The 17,504-nt window shown below is 70.0% G+C and overlaps 1 protein-coding gene across 1 annotated transcript in view; it reads right to left on the bottom strand.

Moving 5' to 3' along the window:
* Window positions 1-3,057: 3,057 nt before the first annotated feature.
* Window positions 3,058-17,504, bottom strand: part of PKP1 (plakophilin 1) — a 29,764-nt gene continuing 15,317 nt past the window's right edge. Inside the window, exons 3-14 of the mRNA XM_028531285.2 lie at window positions 12,965-13,350; window positions 11,227-11,371; window positions 10,332-10,539; window positions 9,502-9,679; window positions 8,813-8,927; window positions 8,081-8,236; window positions 7,241-7,417; window positions 6,696-6,849; window positions 6,233-6,419; window positions 5,752-5,836; window positions 5,500-5,606; window positions 3,058-4,525 (exon numbers count right to left, since the gene is read on the bottom strand). Coding sequence (XP_028387086.1) covers window positions 5,532-5,606; window positions 5,752-5,836; window positions 6,233-6,419; window positions 6,696-6,849; window positions 7,241-7,417; window positions 8,081-8,236; window positions 8,813-8,927; window positions 9,502-9,679; window positions 10,332-10,539; window positions 11,227-11,371; window positions 12,965-13,350 — 1,866 coding nt within the window. The 3' untranslated portion in view covers window positions 3,058-4,525; window positions 5,500-5,531. The remainder of the gene's footprint in view (window positions 4,526-5,499; window positions 5,607-5,751; window positions 5,837-6,232; window positions 6,420-6,695; window positions 6,850-7,240; window positions 7,418-8,080; window positions 8,237-8,812; window positions 8,928-9,501; window positions 9,680-10,331; window positions 10,540-11,226; window positions 11,372-12,964; window positions 13,351-17,504) is intronic.

Below are 17,504 nucleotides of genomic sequence, written 5' to 3'. Positions count from 1 at the left end.
CGGGGGCTGCAGAGCTGCTGCGGGGACGCCCCATTTCACACGGGGGGAGACGGAGGCTCCCAGGCGTGGGGGGCCTCCGGGCTCTGCCTGTTCCCATTACGCTTTACTTACTTATTTGCACGGCACGCTCTCCAAATTCAGTCGGGTAGCTGATAGAAACAAGGAAAAGCACATTCTTTTTTTTTAAAAAAGATTTTATTTATTTATTTTTAGAGAGAGGGAGGGAGGGAGAAAGGGAGAGAAACATCCATGTGCAAGAGACACATCGATCAACTGATCGGTTGCCTCTCTCACGCCCCCTACTGGGGGCCTGGCCCGAAACCTGGGCTTGTGCCCTGACTGGGAATTGAACCGGCAACGCTTTGGTTTGAAGGCCAGCACTCAATCCACTGAGCCATGCCGGCCAGCACAAAGGCACATTGTGAAGACATTGCAGCTGTCCGTTAGCCAATAGACGCTTGGGCAGCTGCCGACTGTCCAGTGCAAAGCGCGGGACTGTCCTGTCCGCCTGCTGCGGGTGCGGCCGTGTCTAGGGGCAGGGCCGCGGCAGGAGGCTGTTCGGCCACCTGAGAGGCCACGGTGACCCCGGGCCTTCGGGCTCGTGGGCAGGAGGGAGGCCCGGGAGGCTCTCAGGCCCATCCTTGGTGGGACTCTCGGATTCCTGTGACCCAGCGTGGTGCGTGGGAACTCCGCGTCACACGGACGGCAAGGCGGACACGCTCAGAAGTCGAGGCCTGACCAGGCCCCCGCACGGCTGTGGGCTCCCGGCCCCATGGGGGAGCGCCAGTGGACGGGCCGCGAGGACAGACAGGGCCACGCCGGGCAGGGCGGGCAGGCCCACGGGCAGGAGAGACCCCGGGGACCGTTGGGGGGCAGGGCTCGCCGCGACTAGGGCGTGTCTGGCGCAGGTGGAGGCGGGGGATCAGCGGCGGTGGGAGAGGAGGAGACCGAGGAGGGGGTGTGTGGGGGGCCCGCCCGGGGGCTGGGGCACGGCCTCCGCGTGCCGGCCGCAGAGAACTGGGAGCAGGCCGGTGTTTCGAGGCCAGAGGCATGCAGTCCATGTGGTTTCTGGGAGGGCTCCGGCGGTGGCCCAGGCGGGGACGTGGCAGTGGGCGGGAGACGAGGTGACACCGTGGAGGGGTCAGGACGCGGTGCCTGGCTGGGAGAGGACGCGTGGAGGACGAGTGTCTCGCCTGGGTGACCGGGTGGGTGGGGCCAGCCCGAGCCTTTGTCTCGTTTCTCAAGTGCAAACAGACCCGGTGCCTCGTGCGGCTCAGGCCCAGCGGGTTTCAAACCCCCGGGGCCCTGGAGGGGAGGCCCCGGGAGGGGAGGCCCCAGGCTGGTGGTGCTGGGAAGCAGCTCACAAGCCCCGCCCCCGTTGCCTTGGCTGCTCCCGGAGGAGCGGAGCTGCAGCAGAAGCCAACACGGGGCAGCCTTCCAGCAAAGACCCCGCGCCTCTCCCCCCTCCCCACCTCCCTTTCCCACGCCTGCCTCCCGGGAAGCGCGAGGGGCCGCCCCTGCGTGGTGGCGTCACCGACAGAAAGACGACAGGGCATCCACCGTGGTCCAATGGGCCTGAGAGCCTCCCGGGCCTCCATCCTACCCACGAGCCCAAAGGCCCCGGGTCACCACAGCCTTTCTGTCCACGGACAGAAAGACGTGGGTGGGTGCTCCTGTTTGGGCCGGAACCCGAGCCCCGGCTCAGCTGTCCTGCAGGGAGCCTTGCGGCTGCAGGGTACAGGGGCTGGGCCGGAGACCCCGGAGGCTCGTGGGGGCCCCTGGCCCAGGGGGCCTGGAGGAAGGCCCTCTCTGCGCCCGGGCACCTGCTGGAGCGCTCCTCACCCCCCCACCATGGGCGCTTCGGGGGGCTGGCTGAGGGTGCAGAGCCCTGCCCGGCTGGGGTGTGTCTGCTGTCTGGCCCCCGGGCCCCCTGGCCCCCCACCCCAGTGGGTCATCGGCTTTCATGTGCCTCCCTGGGGGGCCCAACCTGCCCCTCAGTGACATTTGTGCTCTCCGACCCCACAGCAGGTGCAGGGTGACCGGCTCTGCCCGGGGGTTCCTGCTGGGGCCCCTGACCCGTCTCTTTGCCTTGTGGCCCTGGTTCCGTATTTTAACCAACTGAACCAGCGAGCCCCGCCCTGGGGTCCTCACCGTCTCCCGTGCTGGCTGAGCTCTGTGAGTTCGGACCTGTCCCGTCACCCACACGTGACCCAGCGCACCTCCCGGAGCTGAGGGAGAGTGGGTGCCTGGCTGGCGGCGCCCCCGTCCCCACGGATGGCAGCCCTTCCCCCTTCCACAGCACCCCAAATAATCCACTGCTTCAACGGTCCACAGACATGCCAGCAATTTATTGGTTTCCTCTAGTTCCAAAGAAGCAAATGTACAGCGCATCTCACAGCGGGCGGGCCGGCCGGCACAGAGCTGTCACACAGACGAGGGTGCCTGACACCTCGAGGTGTTGCCTTGCCCACCCCACGGCCTGGCTGCTGTCACCCCAGCTGTCCCCCTTCTCCCAGCCAGGCTCCGAGGTGAGCGAGAGTGAGCCTCACTGCGGCTGAGCCTGGGGCAGGCGTGGGGGCTGCACTGCCCCCCTGGTCCCTGCCGTCCCCAGCGGGCAGGGCTGCTGGCTGGTGACGGGTGTGTCTTAAGCACCGGAGGTCCTGGCTCGGGGGCAAGGACTGGGGACCCGAGAGCCTGGCTGCTCGCTGTCCTCCCTCACTGGGCACTGACCCTGACAGCAAGGGCCCTGGTTGTGGGGACGGTGGGGGGCGGGTGCTGTCACACGCAGCCCCACCCCCGCCCCTCCTCTGGGACTTGCACCCTCAGCCCCTCCTCTCCTCCCCGGGCCTCCCCCAGAGTGAGAGTGGATGGGCCAGCTGGCCGGCTCGAGGGAGGCCGCCAAAATAATCGGGCCTGGCCTCACGGGGCGCCTTCGCCTGGATGGGACAGTCTGGTCAGCCGGAAGACCCACCACGGCGGGACCCCCGCCGCCCCTTTCGTCCGGGACGGCGCCCGCTCATGAGGACAAGCTCTGTCCCCCCCACAGGTCCTGATTCCTACAGAAAGGAGTCCCTCTGGGCCCCGGGGACGGGCAGGGAGGGTGACATCCCTGGACCCCTTTCCAGGACGCCCTCTCGGACACGGCTCACCTGTGCGGCCCAGGAGGGGGTGCGCCAGGGCCTCCCGGGGGACCCCCAGCAGCGAGGGTGCCTGGTGGGTCACACGGCTGTCCCCCCAGGTCTGTGCTGGGTGTCGGGTCTCCAACGGGGCCACCCTCAGCCTCGAAGGGTGTTGCCCGTCCCCACTGCTGGTTGGACAGGGACAGTGTGGGGGCGGAGGGTGGGTGTGGGGCGAGCAGGGGGCCCCTCGAACTGTGTGGGAGGAGGAGGGCCGGGCCAGGCGGTGAGCTCCTACCTGCGGCCTGGAGGCTGGGGCAGGAAGTCCTGGACCCCGGTGCTGGGCCCTGTTACTGCCACATGAAAGCCTATTTACAGCAAGCTTTTCCCTGGGGGAGGGGAGGCCCTGCCGCTCCCCACCTGAAATGCACGGGAGGCTGGGCTCTCGGGGACAGCTGGTGGCCTGGCTGGGCTGGCTGGGGCTCAGGGAAAGGTGGGGACCTCTGGCTGGGGCGTGGGCTTGTCGGTGGCCAGACAGGATGGTCCCTTTGGGGGACTCTCCCTCCCTTCCTCCAATGGTCCTGAGCCCCAAGCCCTCCCTCACTGAGGTGCCCAGGCGCCCGAGCGTGTTGGGGGGGGGCGTACCCTCTGGCGAATGTCTAAATGGCCCTTGGGGGGCCGCAGCCTGTGCCCCCCGCAGGCCGCTGCCTGGACGACTCTGGCTCTGGCTCTGAGCACCACTCCTGCCCTCTTCTCCTGTGACAGGCGGGTGTCCAGCCCGCGGGGGAGTGCGGTCACACTCACACTCATGGGCTGAGTCCGCTCCGAGGAGCACGGCCCCCTCCCCCCGGGGCCAGCCTGGCGGAGGTCCCGAGCCCCGCCCAGCCCGGTGCTGTGGCACTGCGGGGCGGCGGCCCCGTCAGACCACCAGACTGTCCCGGGAGAACCTCGAGCCCCTCCACGCCAGCCAGCCTCCCTGCAGAGCCGCCCCCGGAGACGGTCCCCGTGGCAACCCCCTCAACGTGACGCCCTGGACTGTGAGTGGGAAGCAGGAGACACTTTTACCGCCTCTGACCGGCAGTCGGACAACCCGACGGAATCCCCGCCGTCTGCGGTCGCGTGCACATGCGTGTGCCGCACACGCACGCGATACAACATACATAGTACCAGCTCTGAGCAGAAGAAGTATTGACATCAGAAAAAGCCCGCTTAACTCAAGAACAGCCCCCACCCCGCCCACCCCCAGTGCTTGCAAGTTCTCCCAAGGGAAAAAAAAAATCTAAAAATGGTTCCATCTTCGTCAGCTTCCAAGTTTGTTCTCGTCACGTTGAACGTCTCCAAACACTGCACCGGTGGCCAGAGCCACCCTCCAGCCAGGCCTGAGGCCCCTCCTGGGGGTCGTGTGGCATCTGCAAAAGGGGGGCCTCCCGTGAGTGCGGGTACTGACCGGCCCGCTGGCCAGCACCCTGGGGAGACCGAGAGGCCCCTCCCACCGCCACAGGGGTGCACCTGCGGGCCTGACAGTCGCCGGGCAGGGGTGGGGGGCGGCTCCAGCAGAGTGGGTCAGCCCTGCCTGCACCCTGCCTGCACCCTGCCTGCACAGCCCGGGCACCCCGGCCTCCCCCGTGAGATCTGTGGACTTAGGCCCCTCCCCTTCCCCACCCTCCGGCTGCTGCAGCCGGCGCACGGGACCCCCCGTGGCGCTGGGGGGCTGGCAGCTCGAGGGGGCCCTCACCCCTGGCTCTCCGCAGAGGCTGCTCAGCGGGGCCGCCTCTGGTGGCCTGCCGGTGTCTGCGTGTGCCCCCGGCTTCCCCGTGCCAGGAACACGTGGCCTGCCTGCGTGCAGACGCACATTCCCCTCCGGAGCCACGGAGGCCGGGGTGGGGCCCGGGCGTGCGTCTGGGCACGCTCCTGGGAGGTCCTCATGCACGCTAGGGCCGAGAGCCTCAGTCACAGACCCTGGGCACGGGCAGGGGTGGGAGTGGACTGCAGAAGGCGGGGGCCTGAGTGGCGGTTGTTCCAACCCAGAGAGATGTGTCCTGTCCACAGGCCCCCGCCCCACAGACCCCGAGGACGGCACCCCCGGGTGGGGCCGTGTGCAAACTCCCTGCGACCCCACAGCTCGGCCCAGACCTTGGCCTTCAGACGCTGCCAGGATATCACACACCCCTGACATCCAGGCTGGGACGGCCACGGTGCCCTGGCCGAACAGCCTATACAGCTGTCCCCTTGGTCGGCCAGACCGAGGGCTGCCCCTGGGTCCCTGGGGAGCTTGGGGCTGGCCCCTGGGTCCGAGACTGGCTGAGACTGCTGGGCCTGGAACCCCGCCCCCCAAACCCCCCACCCTCCACCCCCACCCCCACCCAGGGGTGCCGAGGCTCACCTGCAAGCCGGTCCTGCTCGGGCGGCCCTCTCTTAGAAGCGGGAGGTGAAGTTCCTGAGGCTGTTGGCCCCGGCTAAGGTCCCCAGCATGTTCCGGTCAAACCCTTGCTGCGAGGGGACAGACCGCGGCCGTTGGGGTCCCCGAGGTCACCAGCTCCCTCCAGACTCGCGCCCCCCTCCCCTCTCCCGCTCGCCCCGGTCCAGGGGACTCGGCTCGCACAGGGATACAGTGTGGGCGGGCAGGGGGCCTCACCTGTCTGAGGATGTTCTGAACTTCCTTGATGGACCACATGTCGGACAGGAGGAGCCGGGCGGCTTCTGCGGCCTTGGATGAGATGCTGGCGGGCGGGAGAAAGGTTCGTTTGTGGGTGATGGCCCGCCTCCCTCCCACCCCCACCGCCAGGCCTTGGAGACTCGGGGGCCCCGGGGTGCCTGACAGAGGAACCGCACCCCGCCTCCGGCCGGACCCTCGGACCCTCGGACAGAACCCCATGCCCGTGTCCTTGAGGGAGAGAGACCCCTGGGGCAGGATGGAGCCCCCCCCACTGCGGGGCCCCTGGCTGAGACAGGCGCTGCCCCGAGGCCTGGCTGCTGCTGGACGCACAGACCCAAGGTGCGCTGGGTGCACTGGGCTACCGTGCCGGGGCTGCCCCCACCCCACTCGGGGACGCGTGTGCTCTGCCCAGCTCGGGGCTGTGCTGGGGGCGGGGCAGGGACCACTGCGGCCTGCCCACCTGCTGCGGCACAGGTTGACCACGTTGTTGATCATGCTGCCAGAGAAGACCCGCTTGGCCAGCTGCGGCTGGGAGGCCATCAGGTTCCGCACGGTGTAGCAGGCCGAGGTCAGGATATCCTCCGAGTTGCTGGTGTTGCCGGTGTGGCTGGTGAGGAGCCGGGCTACTTCTGGGAGCACCTGGTTCCCTGGGGGGTGGGTGGGGCGGGCCTGGGGTCAGGGGGCTGCGGGGCGCAGGCCCTGAGGCTCCTGTCCAGCACCCGGGGGGCTTGGGACCCAGGCGGGACCGTGCCCGCCTGCAGGCCATCCTGGGAGACCCGCCCTTTCCTACCCCCGAGCATCCCCCCAGGGGGGCTCATGCCAGGGAGTAGTGAGAGGGGGGCCTCCTGGCAGCCTCGGGAAAGTGGGGTCTGGCGATGCCAACCCCCCCCCCCCGGTAGGGGCGGCCTGGGCGGGGGCCTCACCCATCAAGCCGTGCAGCGGCTGGTGGCGGGACATGTTGCTCAGCAGGGAGGCCCCGGAGCGCACCACGTCCGAGTTGCCCGACTGCAGCAGGCGGGCGATCTGCGGCAGCCCCTTCTCCTTCACCCCGATCAGCTGGCTCATGCCGCTGGACATCTGCGCGGGAGGGCCGGGTGAGGACCCCGCCCGCGGCCACCCGGGCCCCGTGGGGGAGGAGGGGGCCGGTGACCCCGAGGGGAGACCCGGCAGCCCCCTCCTTCACGCTGGCCACACAGCTGCAGACGGGTGGCCGTGTGCTCACCGGGCACTGGGGGACGCCAGGCGCCCGGGCACCACCCCTCTCCCCGGGGGGCCACCTCCGGTCCCCCGTCCTCTCCCTGAGCTGGGCACGCGGCAGACCCCGCATTCTGGTTTGCAGAGCAAGGCCCCCAGCCCCCATGTGTTAAGACACGGGAGGGGCCGGGGTTGGCAGGGGGCAGCCCGCCCCGGGCGGGGGACCCGAGGCAGGGGCAGGGGCGGGGGCACCGTGGGCGGCAGGGGCCCTCACCATCCCCTTGCTGGCCGTCAGGTTCTGCAGGGCCCCCGCGCAGGCCTCCAGCGTGGCGTCCTTCTTGCTCTTGCCCATGAGGTTCAGGTAGGTGCGGATGGCGTCCGAGTGGTACAGCCAGCCGCTGCCCCTGGGGTTGGGCTCTTCCTCGGGGAGGGGGCAGTCATAGTTGTTGTTCTGAGGACAGCGGGCGGGTCAGCGGGCAGCCTCGCAGGGGGCCGAACCCCGAACCCACGAATGCTGCCCCCGCACCTCAGAGGCCGGGGTCCTGCCGAGGGACCTGAGGCGGCCCCTGCCCACGGTCCACCCTCCCTGCTGCCGCCGAGAAGGAGGGAGGCACTGGCCATGGTCCTTGGGGCCGGGCTGAGGACAGGGCCTCTCCGTCCCTCGGGCAGCGTGGCTGGCCTCCACCCGACCCTCCCGGCCTCCCCGGTGAGCCTGCTGTTGGGTCCCGTTCCACGATGCTCCCCACCCCCACAGAGGTCGAGCCTGACCCTCCCTGGGCCCACAGGGGCAGGAGGCCCCGGCCTGGATGCCACCCTCGTGCCCTGTGGAGGAAGTCCCTCCTCTGGGGCCACCCGGGGAGACTCTGGGGAACCTGGAGACGCTGGAGGCCAGGGCGACCAGTGTGGACAGGGGTGAGAGTCCCGGTCACCCCGAACCCCAGGGCTACGGGAGACCACGGGCAGACTCGGGGGCCGAGGGGTCTGGAGCGTGTGACCTGGGGTGGTCTGGGCTGCTTCTGTCCCAGCACGCAGACCCCCGTCTGCAGGGACCCCCCTGCCGCCCCCGCCCCCACATCGGGCTCTCAGGGGAAGGGGGCGGGGCCGGCCGGCTCACCATCATCTTGTCGCTCCTGTTGCTGAAGCAGCCGGTGGAGGACTTGTCGGTGTAGGTGCTGCGGTAGTTGTGCTCCAGCTGCCGGTAGCGGGTGGGCACCTCAGCGTCCAGGCGGTAGGACAGGTTGTGCAGCACACACATGCAGTTCTCCACGGACTGCGGGCCGAGAGCGCAGGCGCCTGAGCAGCCATGGAGCTGCCTGGGGGGCTCCCGGCACACGCCCGCCCTTCCGGCCGCCGCTCCCAGGGCCCCTCGGGCCTGCCTGTGAGAGCCGAGGGACCCCTGCTCCCCTCCCACCCCCCACCCCGGCTGTACATGGGGCTGAAGTCGCTGCTGCTGGGCCCCGGGAAGGACACGCTCGGAAAGTGCCCATGGGGGCCGAGCCCCCGGCCCCCAGCGGGATGGCAGACAGGGTGGGGGCGGGGTCATGGGAGGCGCCTTCAGGAGCAGCCCCGGCCTCTGTGGGTTCAAAGCCACCGAGCCCCATGTCCCCACAGGTCCTCAGCCCCCCACAGCACAGTGCTGGCCCGTCCTCACGGACAGGAGACCCAGAGCTGACTGCGCACCACTGTCCCCAGAGGCCCGCCGTTCTCCCTGGGCGTGCGGCCCTGCTGGGGTCTACTTCCGGGAGTCGGGGGGCCCGGCCGGGTGGGCTGCACCCCCGGAGCACAGGGGCCAGCCGCCCGCCCCCCAGCCCCCGGTGGAGGGGCCCCCTTGGGGAGGCGCTCTCACCTTGTCGTCGCAGCGGCTGGCCGCCACGCAGTTCTGCACGTAGGCCAGGAGGGCGTCGATGAGCCCCGTGTAGTTCCGCATGGTCTGGCGGCCGGCGTCGGCCGAGCTCAGGTTCCTGAGGGGGGAGGGAGGGAGGGAGGGGGCAGCAGTGGGCAACAGGCGGGGGTGGTGAGCAGGGGCGGAGGGCCTGGTGGACGTGCAGCACACGGGACTGAAGGGGGGCAAGGGGCTGAGGGGGGAAGCAAAGGAGAGGGAGGCGGCCAGCCCTGGGGAGGGAGCTCGGGGCACTTTGGGTGAGGAAGGGCCAGCTTCACGCCCATGTTGGTGCACAGGGTTTCGGCCCCACGGCCTGGAGGTGACTCGGCAACCAGAGTCGACCTCCGTCCAAAAGACCCGTCTTTGGGACCGCACGCTCCCGGCACGGGAAAGGCCGGGGTTCGGGGTGAGGGTGGGGGAGGGAGAACGGTGCCAGTTTGGGTGGTCCGGTGCCGGCCTTCCCCTCCGGGGTCACGCCTAAGGCTGCGGGGCCCCTCGGGGGAGTGGTGGGCAGTGGGGAGCCCTGTCCGGTCGGCCCCCGAGGGCGGGGGGTTGTGCCGAGCCCGGCCCAGCCCCGGCCGACAGGAAGTTGCTGGGGTGGGGGCGGCGCAAGGCCGGACGCGGAGCCCCCTCCGCCTGCCCTCCGCCCTCACCTCAGGCAGCCGGTGGCGTTGAAGAAGACCTCAGGGTCCACCGCCTCCCGGGACATGTTGCTGTTGCCGTCGCACCAGCCGGAGAAGGGGACGATGACGCGGTCGGCCAGGACGGGCAGCGCGTCCGAGATGAGCTCCTCCTTCAGCTCATCGGTGGACGACAGGTTCCAGAGCAGCCCTGGGGGGGGGACGGGGGGGGGGGCGGGCTCAGGCTGGGCTCAGGGGCCACCCAGGACCCAGGGGCCGCCCGGTGCACTCCAGCCAGTGAGCCCCTGGGGCATCCGTCACCTGCCCGCTCGCCCCGGCCAGCCCCGCCTCCTGTCCCACTGCTCCATGGGGCCTTCTAGAGCTTTCTGTGTGGGTCAAGGGGCTGCCCATGGGAGGCGGTCAAGAGCACTGGCCGGCAGTTTTCAGGAGGGACCGTCACATCCAGTCCCTAACACCCTTTTAACGCCCCAGGCCTGCGGTCACGGGCGCCCTGCCCCCGTCTCAGGCGCGCCCCCATCCAGTCCAGGCTGCAGAGGGGCTGCTTCTGGGCCCCGCCCTCAGGGTCAGTGTGGTTTTGGACACGGGGCAGATGCGGACCACCTGTGGGCCCCTGTCCCCTTCCCCTACAGCCCCAAGGTCTGCTCCGGACGTGCTGTGGCTGGACACCAGCCTTCCACGCCTGGCCCACTATCCTCTGAAAGACCCTGACCCCCTGTGACTTTGCACAGTGCCTGGGCCGACCCACCTGGACCCCCCGGGCTGGTGCGGTGGGGGCCCAGGACATGAGCCCGGGCTCGGCCCTGCCCTCACGGCAGTCTCGCCCGCGTGGCCGGGCTCCCTACCGGTCAGCTGCTTCTGGATCTCCGTGTTCCCGGTCCTCCGCAGGAGGCTGACGGCCTCCCGGATGCCCCCCTGCCTCCGGGTCTCCAGCTTGTTAGTGCTGCTCCGGAAGACCAGGTTGCGCAGGGCGCCGGCCGCCGCCTGCTGCACGTTCTGGTTGGGGCTGCGCAGGAGGTCCACCAGCCTGCTGATGCCGCCCAGCTGATGGACCTGGGGGCGGGGGCGCCACCGGTCAGGGAACGGGCTCTCGGAAACACCCACGCCCGCCCACGGGAGGGAGCGGTGCGACGGGGTGGTGACGGCCCGGCCGGGAGCCAGGAGGGGGACTGGGACCCCGACACCCCACTTTCCCTCTGGAGTCTGGGGTGGGCACCGGAGGAGAGAATGGGTGTGGCACACTTCGAGCCCCTAAAGCAGGACAGACCCAACAGAGACCCCCCTCCCCCAGGGGCTCCCTGTGCCCTGGGAACGCCAGGGCAGACGCGTCCCGGACTCCCCGGGAAGCTCGTGCCTCAGCCTCCCGGGCAGAGTGCAGGGCCCTGTGGGGGCCTCCCCCTCAGCCCAGCCCCGAACCCCACCACCGGTGATTTGGAGGGACATGGACAGTCAGAGAGGGAGTGGGTGACGGGGCTGAGGGTGGGACGTCGTCCTGTTCGTCGGGGGTTCCTGCTGGACCCGCAGCTGCCCCTGAAGTGGCAGCGACCGATGGGGGGCACCCGGGGAAGGTCTGTCTGGCCAGAGCGCTCTGCTCTGCCCAGGAGGCGCAGCCGCCCGGCTCCGGCCGGGGGTGTTGCCCAGCGCACTGCTTGTCCCGGGGCAGCAGCCGGGCAGCGTGAGCAGAAGCCCGTGGCGAATGCCCCCCGCACCCATCGGTCAGTGCAGAGCCCGGCCAGGTACCTGCTGCTTGGCCGACTCATCCTGGAAGCAGGTGTGCTGGATGTAATAGGCCCCGATGGCCTGCAGCTTCTCGTCCTGGGAGCTCAGGTACTGCACGGCCTTGGGGATGGTCAGCCCACTGCACTCAATGTCCTCGCTGCAGATCCTGCGAGGGGTGGCGGCGGGCGCGGGTCACGGGGGCCCTGGTGTGGGGACTCGGGAGTCCCCCTTGCACTCCCCCGAGAGCCAGGACGAGGCAGCCGGGCCCACCCGGGGACAGCGCTGGGACTGCCCCCCGGGGGAGGGAGAGGCACACCCCACAGCGAGCACCCACGGGGCTGGGGCCCTGGCCGAGGGCCAACGATCGAGCAGGTAAGGGACCTCTGCCTGCCCTGGAGGCAAGCTCCCCACCCGCTCTGCCACCGTGCTCACCTGTGCCTGGTGCCGGGACGTGGAAGGGAATGGCCGTGAACCTGCCCACACACCCACCCATCCGCCTCCCCTCCTCCGGTCCCTCCGTCCACCATTCACCCATCATTCACCCACCATCCATCTTCTGTCTGTCTGTCCACCCATCTTCCCTTCATCCATCCGTCCATCCCTCCATCCACGATTCATCCATCATTCACCCACCATCCATCTTCTGTCTGTCTGTCCATCCATCTTCCCTTCATCCATCCGTCCATCCCTCCGTCCATGATTCATCCATGATTCATCCACTGTCCATCCTCTCTCCACCCATCTGCCATAATCATCCATCCATCCATCCATCCGTCCATCCCTCCATCTCTCCTTCCTCCCATGCCCAAGCCTGGCTAATTCTTCGGACATGAAAACCCTCACATCCACTCCTCCTTCCCACCCTCAGGGCTGCCGCCTCCCCACCGACCCTGGCTGCTCTCACGGAGACCCCAGTGAGGGACCCCGCAGCCGGCTCTCTCCTCCGCGTCCCCACCCACCACCTGACAACACCCGTGGCCCTGCCGAGCCGTCCTCAGCCCGGCTGACTGTGTCGTCCCCTCTGTGTCCCCCCGTGTCCTCTCTGTGCTGCAGGGTCAGGACGGACGACTGGGACTGCTACCCCAGGGTGGTTGTTCGGTTGAAATGTGCAGAACGGCGGACAGCCGACCTTTTTCGAGCCGTGAACCCAGCAATGTCCTATGTTTAGCCTGATCCCCAGGCTCTGCCGGGCCTGACTCCCCAGGCCCTCACAGGGTCTGCCCCTGAGAGACTGGTCCTCACTGTGCCCCCTCCCCACCCGGGCACACCCCTACCCACTCTCAGAACCGGACTGAGATGCCCGAGATCCACAGGCATCAAACTGTGGACGAGTCCCGTCCCTGCAGGGTGTGGGACAGTGCAGGCTGCCAGTCTCTCCCCCAGGGCTGATCCAGGCGGGGCCCGAGAACTGGCATTCCTTCCACATTCCCAGGGTTTCGGCTCCTACTGGTGCAGGAACACACCTCTCGGACCACTGGCCCAGCTCGCCTGCTGGAGCTAGCTTCCGTGCGACTCCTTCAGAGCCCGAGCACTCAGCCCATGTGTGTTAGTGTTTGTGTTCTGTGTGCAAGGCCCTCTCACACTCGAAACACCCCGGGGAGGAACCCGGAACTCCCTGGGGACAGAGGCTGGGTCTTTCCCAGCTGGGGAGCTCCCTGCGGGGCACCAGGTGGAGGTCTCCTACCCCTGCACCCTCCCGGCCCCCAGCCCCGGCCCCGCCCCCAGCCCAGGCCCCGCCTCCCTGCCCGACAGCACTCACTTGGAGCTGGCCCGGGAGTGGCTGAAGGACGCGTCCTTGTTGCAGGAGGTGGGCGGGACGCACACGGGCTCCTGCTTGGAGATGCAGGAGGGCGGGCGCCCGGGGCACTTCTTGGTGGCCTTCTGCCCGCTGCAGGTGCTGTAGAAGCTGTAGCGGCTCTGGGCGGTCTTGTGGCCCTTGCCGCCCAGCGTGCCCTTGCGCAGGGTGCCCCGGGGGTCGCAGCAGAGGTCGGGCTCGCTGCGGCTGGCCTTGATCTTCTGCATGAAGCAGATGTCGCTGCCTGCGTGGCAGCTGCTCCGGGGGTGCTGGCGGCCCCAGTTCTCCATCTGGCTGTAGGAGCTGAAGCGCCGGTTGTCCGCCTCCCTCTTGAGGGTCCCGTTGTAGATCTGGCCAGAGAGAGGGGGCCGAGGGCTCAGCGGGGGTCCCCGGGCCCCAGGGCGGCGCTCGCGGGACCCCAGAGGGGCTGGGGGGCAGGGACCCTCCTGGCGCATCATCTTTAGGACTGTGGGCCGTGGCCCCTCACGTGAGACCACGTCGGCGGACCGAAGCCGTCGTCTCGGAGAGCAGCCCGGCCCGACAGGGACCGCTCTGTCTAATGCCGCAGCACCGGCGGCCCTGTGCAATGTGCTTCTCTCTGGCGGCTGCACGTGGCCCCGCCTGGGAGGGCGGCCTGAGGCCCCGACGGTGGCTCACGGAGGGAAGGACAGCCGTGGGACCTGAGCCCGTGTCCCCCCCAAGCCCTCGCTCTGGCGCAGGCCTTCCTTCGCCACTGGACGCGGCACGGTGGCCACCAGGGTTTCCCGTGGTGGTCTCCCTGCCACACCCCCTCTGCAGGGCAGGAACCGAGCAGAGCGGGCCCTCTAGGGGGTCCCCATCAGAGGCCGGAGGGGGAACAGCCGCCCGCTCCGGGGCCATCTGTTCCGGGGGCACCTGCACCCATGGGGCGGGGGCAGCGGCAGGGGGTGTTGGGGGCCCCTGGGCTTCCCTGTCAGGCTCATGGCAGGAGGCTGGGCAGACACTGGGCCCCACGGGAAAACACGGAACAGTGAGGCCCCCCCGGGGCTAGGGGAGCCGGCCTGGGAGCCTGTGCCCAGGCGGAGCCTGACCAGCCTGGGACTGAGCTGGGACTGAGCTGGGACTGAGCTGGGAGCCAGCCGCCCACAGAGGACTTTCCCAGAGCGCGGCCGGGCGCTGCCTGTGCCAACTTGTTCAGAGACGGGAGCGTCAGCAGGGAGCCGGGGGAGACGGCCCCACACAGGTGCGCTGGGGACTCACCTGGGCCGCAACCTGGAGCCTGCCTGCCCCACCTGTGTGCGTGAGTGTGTGAGTGTGAGTGTGTGAGTGCATGTGTGTGCAAGTGTGAGTGAGTGTGCAGGGGAAGTCCGGCCACGGGGTGACTCCCTTCCACCCCAGACCACACGGGCTCCAGGAGGAGGAAGAGCCCCAGAGAGCAAGCACCCACCCACCCGTGGGCCAAGCTCCCCGTCAGGCCCCCGGACTCGGGAGCCGGGACTGCCAGCCTGGGCCACGGCGCGCCCCTGGACGCCACCCGCACACCTGCTGGGTGCCGGCAGGCGGCCTCCTCCCCCGACCTCCCCCGAGGGGGCGGGCGTGTGGGTGTAGGGAGGGCGATGGGGCAGGAACAGGCAGAGGGAGGAGAGGGGCCGTTCTGGGAGCCTTCGCCCCAGGAATGCACACCTTGCAGATCACACACAAAGTATTCAGTTAGGCCCCGCCCCCCCTCCCTTCTCCCGGGCGTGGGAGGGAGGGGGGTGAGGCGGCACTTTCGAGGGGGAAGCAGAGGACTCCCTAACAGGGCAGCCGGCGAGGCCTCACATGGAAATGCAACAGGAGCGCCCTTGTTCTCGGTCAATGACACTGCCTGTCGTCATCTCCGCCGCCTGACCGGCTCCCAGAGTCCCGCCCTGGCCCCAGCCCAGCGCCCGGGCCATCCTGCTGAGTAAGCTCCCGGAGGCTCCGGGGCCTCGCTGCGCTGGCTGGGGCAGGAGCAGGGCCGCCCTGCCCACAGGGAGCGGCCCGCGGGGGTGGGGGCGGGGGCCAGGTGTGGCAGGGCAGGTGGGGACACCCCTGTGGCCCGCACTTCCCAGCCCCCCGCCTGCCACCTGCCAGTGGTCTCCCCTGTTCCGGGAACCCCCGCCGGCCTCCCTGCGGCTGGTGGGCTGCACTGCCTGGGGGAGGCTGAGGGCGGCCGCCGCCCAGCCCTCCCTGCACCGATGGCCTGCGTCCTGGCTGAACCAGCGATGCTGCCTGCCCCTCTTTCTATCAGGCTGAGGGGGCGGGGGCACAGTGGGGCCCCAAGCGCGCCCCTCGAGGTCCCTGGGCTGAGACGCCCGCAGCAGAGGGGGCTCCGGGTCGGGAGCACGGCTCTGGGGCCCGACCACCCGGGGTCGGCTCTGGCTGAGCCACGTGTCCGGGGGGCAGCCTTGGGCCGGGCACTTGCACCCGGTGGGCCTCAGGGTGTCCCCCGGTCCGGCTGCCGCAGTAGTTGTGCCCAGAGAACCCGTGGACACGCGGTCACGAGCCACTCGGCACACGCACCGTGTCTGCTCCAAGGCACCCCCGTGTCCCGCTGGCACCCAGGCTGGACAGGGTGGCTGCCCCGGAAGGGGTCCACACGGGTGGTCTTCCCCCCACCCCCGGGGCCACGGAGGAGGCCTCACTAGTTTCAGAAAACCAGAGGCTGGTGGTCCACGCCCGCTGCAGCCGGGCGGCCGGCGTGCGCCTGGCGGGCAGGAGCTGCGCTCTGCCAGGCCGGCACCCCACCCCCACACGCCGATAGGGATCTGCTGGCAGCGTCCGCGCTTTGAATACAAAGGACAGTGAGACACACACACCCCCCTCTTGTCTGGCTGTCTCAGGCTTCCCTGGGAAACTTCAGCCTCAGGTGGGAGGGGCCCCAGGTCGGAACATTCCGGAGGGGAGAGGCTGACCCCTGCATCACAGAGCAGCCTGGGCTGGACAGTGAGGGGGGCCCAGGGTGCGTCTCCATCTGGGAGACCGGGGGGCTCCTCAGGGGAGCCCACCCTTGGCCCTGCCTTCCCGGGTGGGCCAGACGGGGGCCTCCCCTGGCTGGGCCCCTCTGCAGAAGAGCTGGCCCTTGTGAGCCCCCGGCTTGCTGCCCCGTCCCCTCCCTTCTCGGGGTGTGGACTGCACCCCCACTCGAGAGCACCCCGCCCAGCACCTTCCTCCCCTCCTCTCCTCCGAGGCCAGGGAGCCCTTCGAGGCCAGCCCCCTCGTTTTGTCGGCGAGGGGACAGTCCCGCACGTGACCAGACCCGGGTGAAGTGGCGTCGGCGTCGGCGCCAGGGTCTCGAGGCGCGGAGCGCAGCCCACCCGGCGTGCGGAGGCCCCCGCTGACAGAGCCGGGGCTGTGGGGCAGCGCTGTGGCCGAGGACTGCACGGCGGAAGGGGGGGCTTCCTCTGTCCTCCCTCCCCTCCCGGGCCCGGACGCAGCCTGGCGGCTCTCCGGGGCTCTCCACCGGGCGGCTGCTGCAGTGCCTCCCACCCGCCCCACCCAGTCTGCGGCCGGCGCCTGCCCGGTGGGGCCGGCTCCCTGGCCTTCCTCGGGCAGAGCCCTCATTAGCCCCGGTCTGTGGGGGGCCTGTCTCCCTGCTGGGGACAGGACCGACGCCCTGGCCGGGCCCCCCCAGCCCACTGCTCACCCAGCCCGTGCCATCAGCCTGTCCAGGCCTCCCTGCCTCGGCTCAGGCAGCCGCCCCCCCACCCCCCGGGGGCCTCTCCTCACCCCCCTCTCCAGGCCCGGCCTGAGGTTCTCCAAGGCCCCCGCCCCACCGGCCTTGCTCTGGGCATCTCTGGTAACTGTCGCACCCGGCCACCCGAGGCCCTGCCTGCTCTCCCTTTGGGACTGTCAGCCTCTGTCATCGCCCGGCACTCTGCACACGGAGGCCCTCGCTGGGCCCAGGACAGGGCTGGGCCCATGGCCCTCCGCAGAAGGGCGTCTGTGCGGGGGGTTCGGGGACTCGGGCTGCGGGCGGTGCGGGCACCCCGGCTCCCGGGGCACTCGGGGAGCGGCGTGGAGGCCCAGCACGAGCCCTCCCTGGGCCCCTCGGCCTGGGGGGCAGCAGCTGGCCGGCCGTGCCCAGACAGCCATGTCCAGCCTGGGTGACCAGGGGGAAGCTGCTGGGCTCCAGGGGTGTGCGGGGCAGGCCCAGATGAAAGGGCTGTCTGGTGCCCGGACACCAGCCCCGGCGAAACCGGCTTCTGCCGGCGAGGCGGGGCTGCCAAACCGGCTTCCCGGGGGCGCGCCCTGCCCCTCCTCACCCGCGCACACGCCCAGCAGAGACCCGGAGGGGCCATTTCCGACGCCCCCCTCGGGACAACGAGGCGCACGGTGTCTCGGGGTCCTCCTGCCTGGGGAGGGCCGTCCTGAGAGAGGGCCTTGCCCAGCTGGTGGGGGGGTTGGGGTTGGGGCCGGGGACAGGACCCATCACCCTGGGGCTCCCCGCTCAGTGCCCCTGGACCTTCCTGGGACTCGGGCCAGGTCTGGGCGGGGCTGGCCA

This window comes from Phyllostomus discolor, chromosome 15 (assembly GCF_004126475.2).
Source record: "Phyllostomus discolor isolate MPI-MPIP mPhyDis1 chromosome 15, mPhyDis1.pri.v3, whole genome shotgun sequence".
In the NCBI taxonomy this organism is placed as follows: domain Eukaryota; kingdom Metazoa; phylum Chordata; class Mammalia; order Chiroptera; family Phyllostomidae; genus Phyllostomus; species Phyllostomus discolor.
Note: the sequence above shows the minus strand (reverse complement) of the source record. Positions and strands in the feature narration are given on the sequence as shown.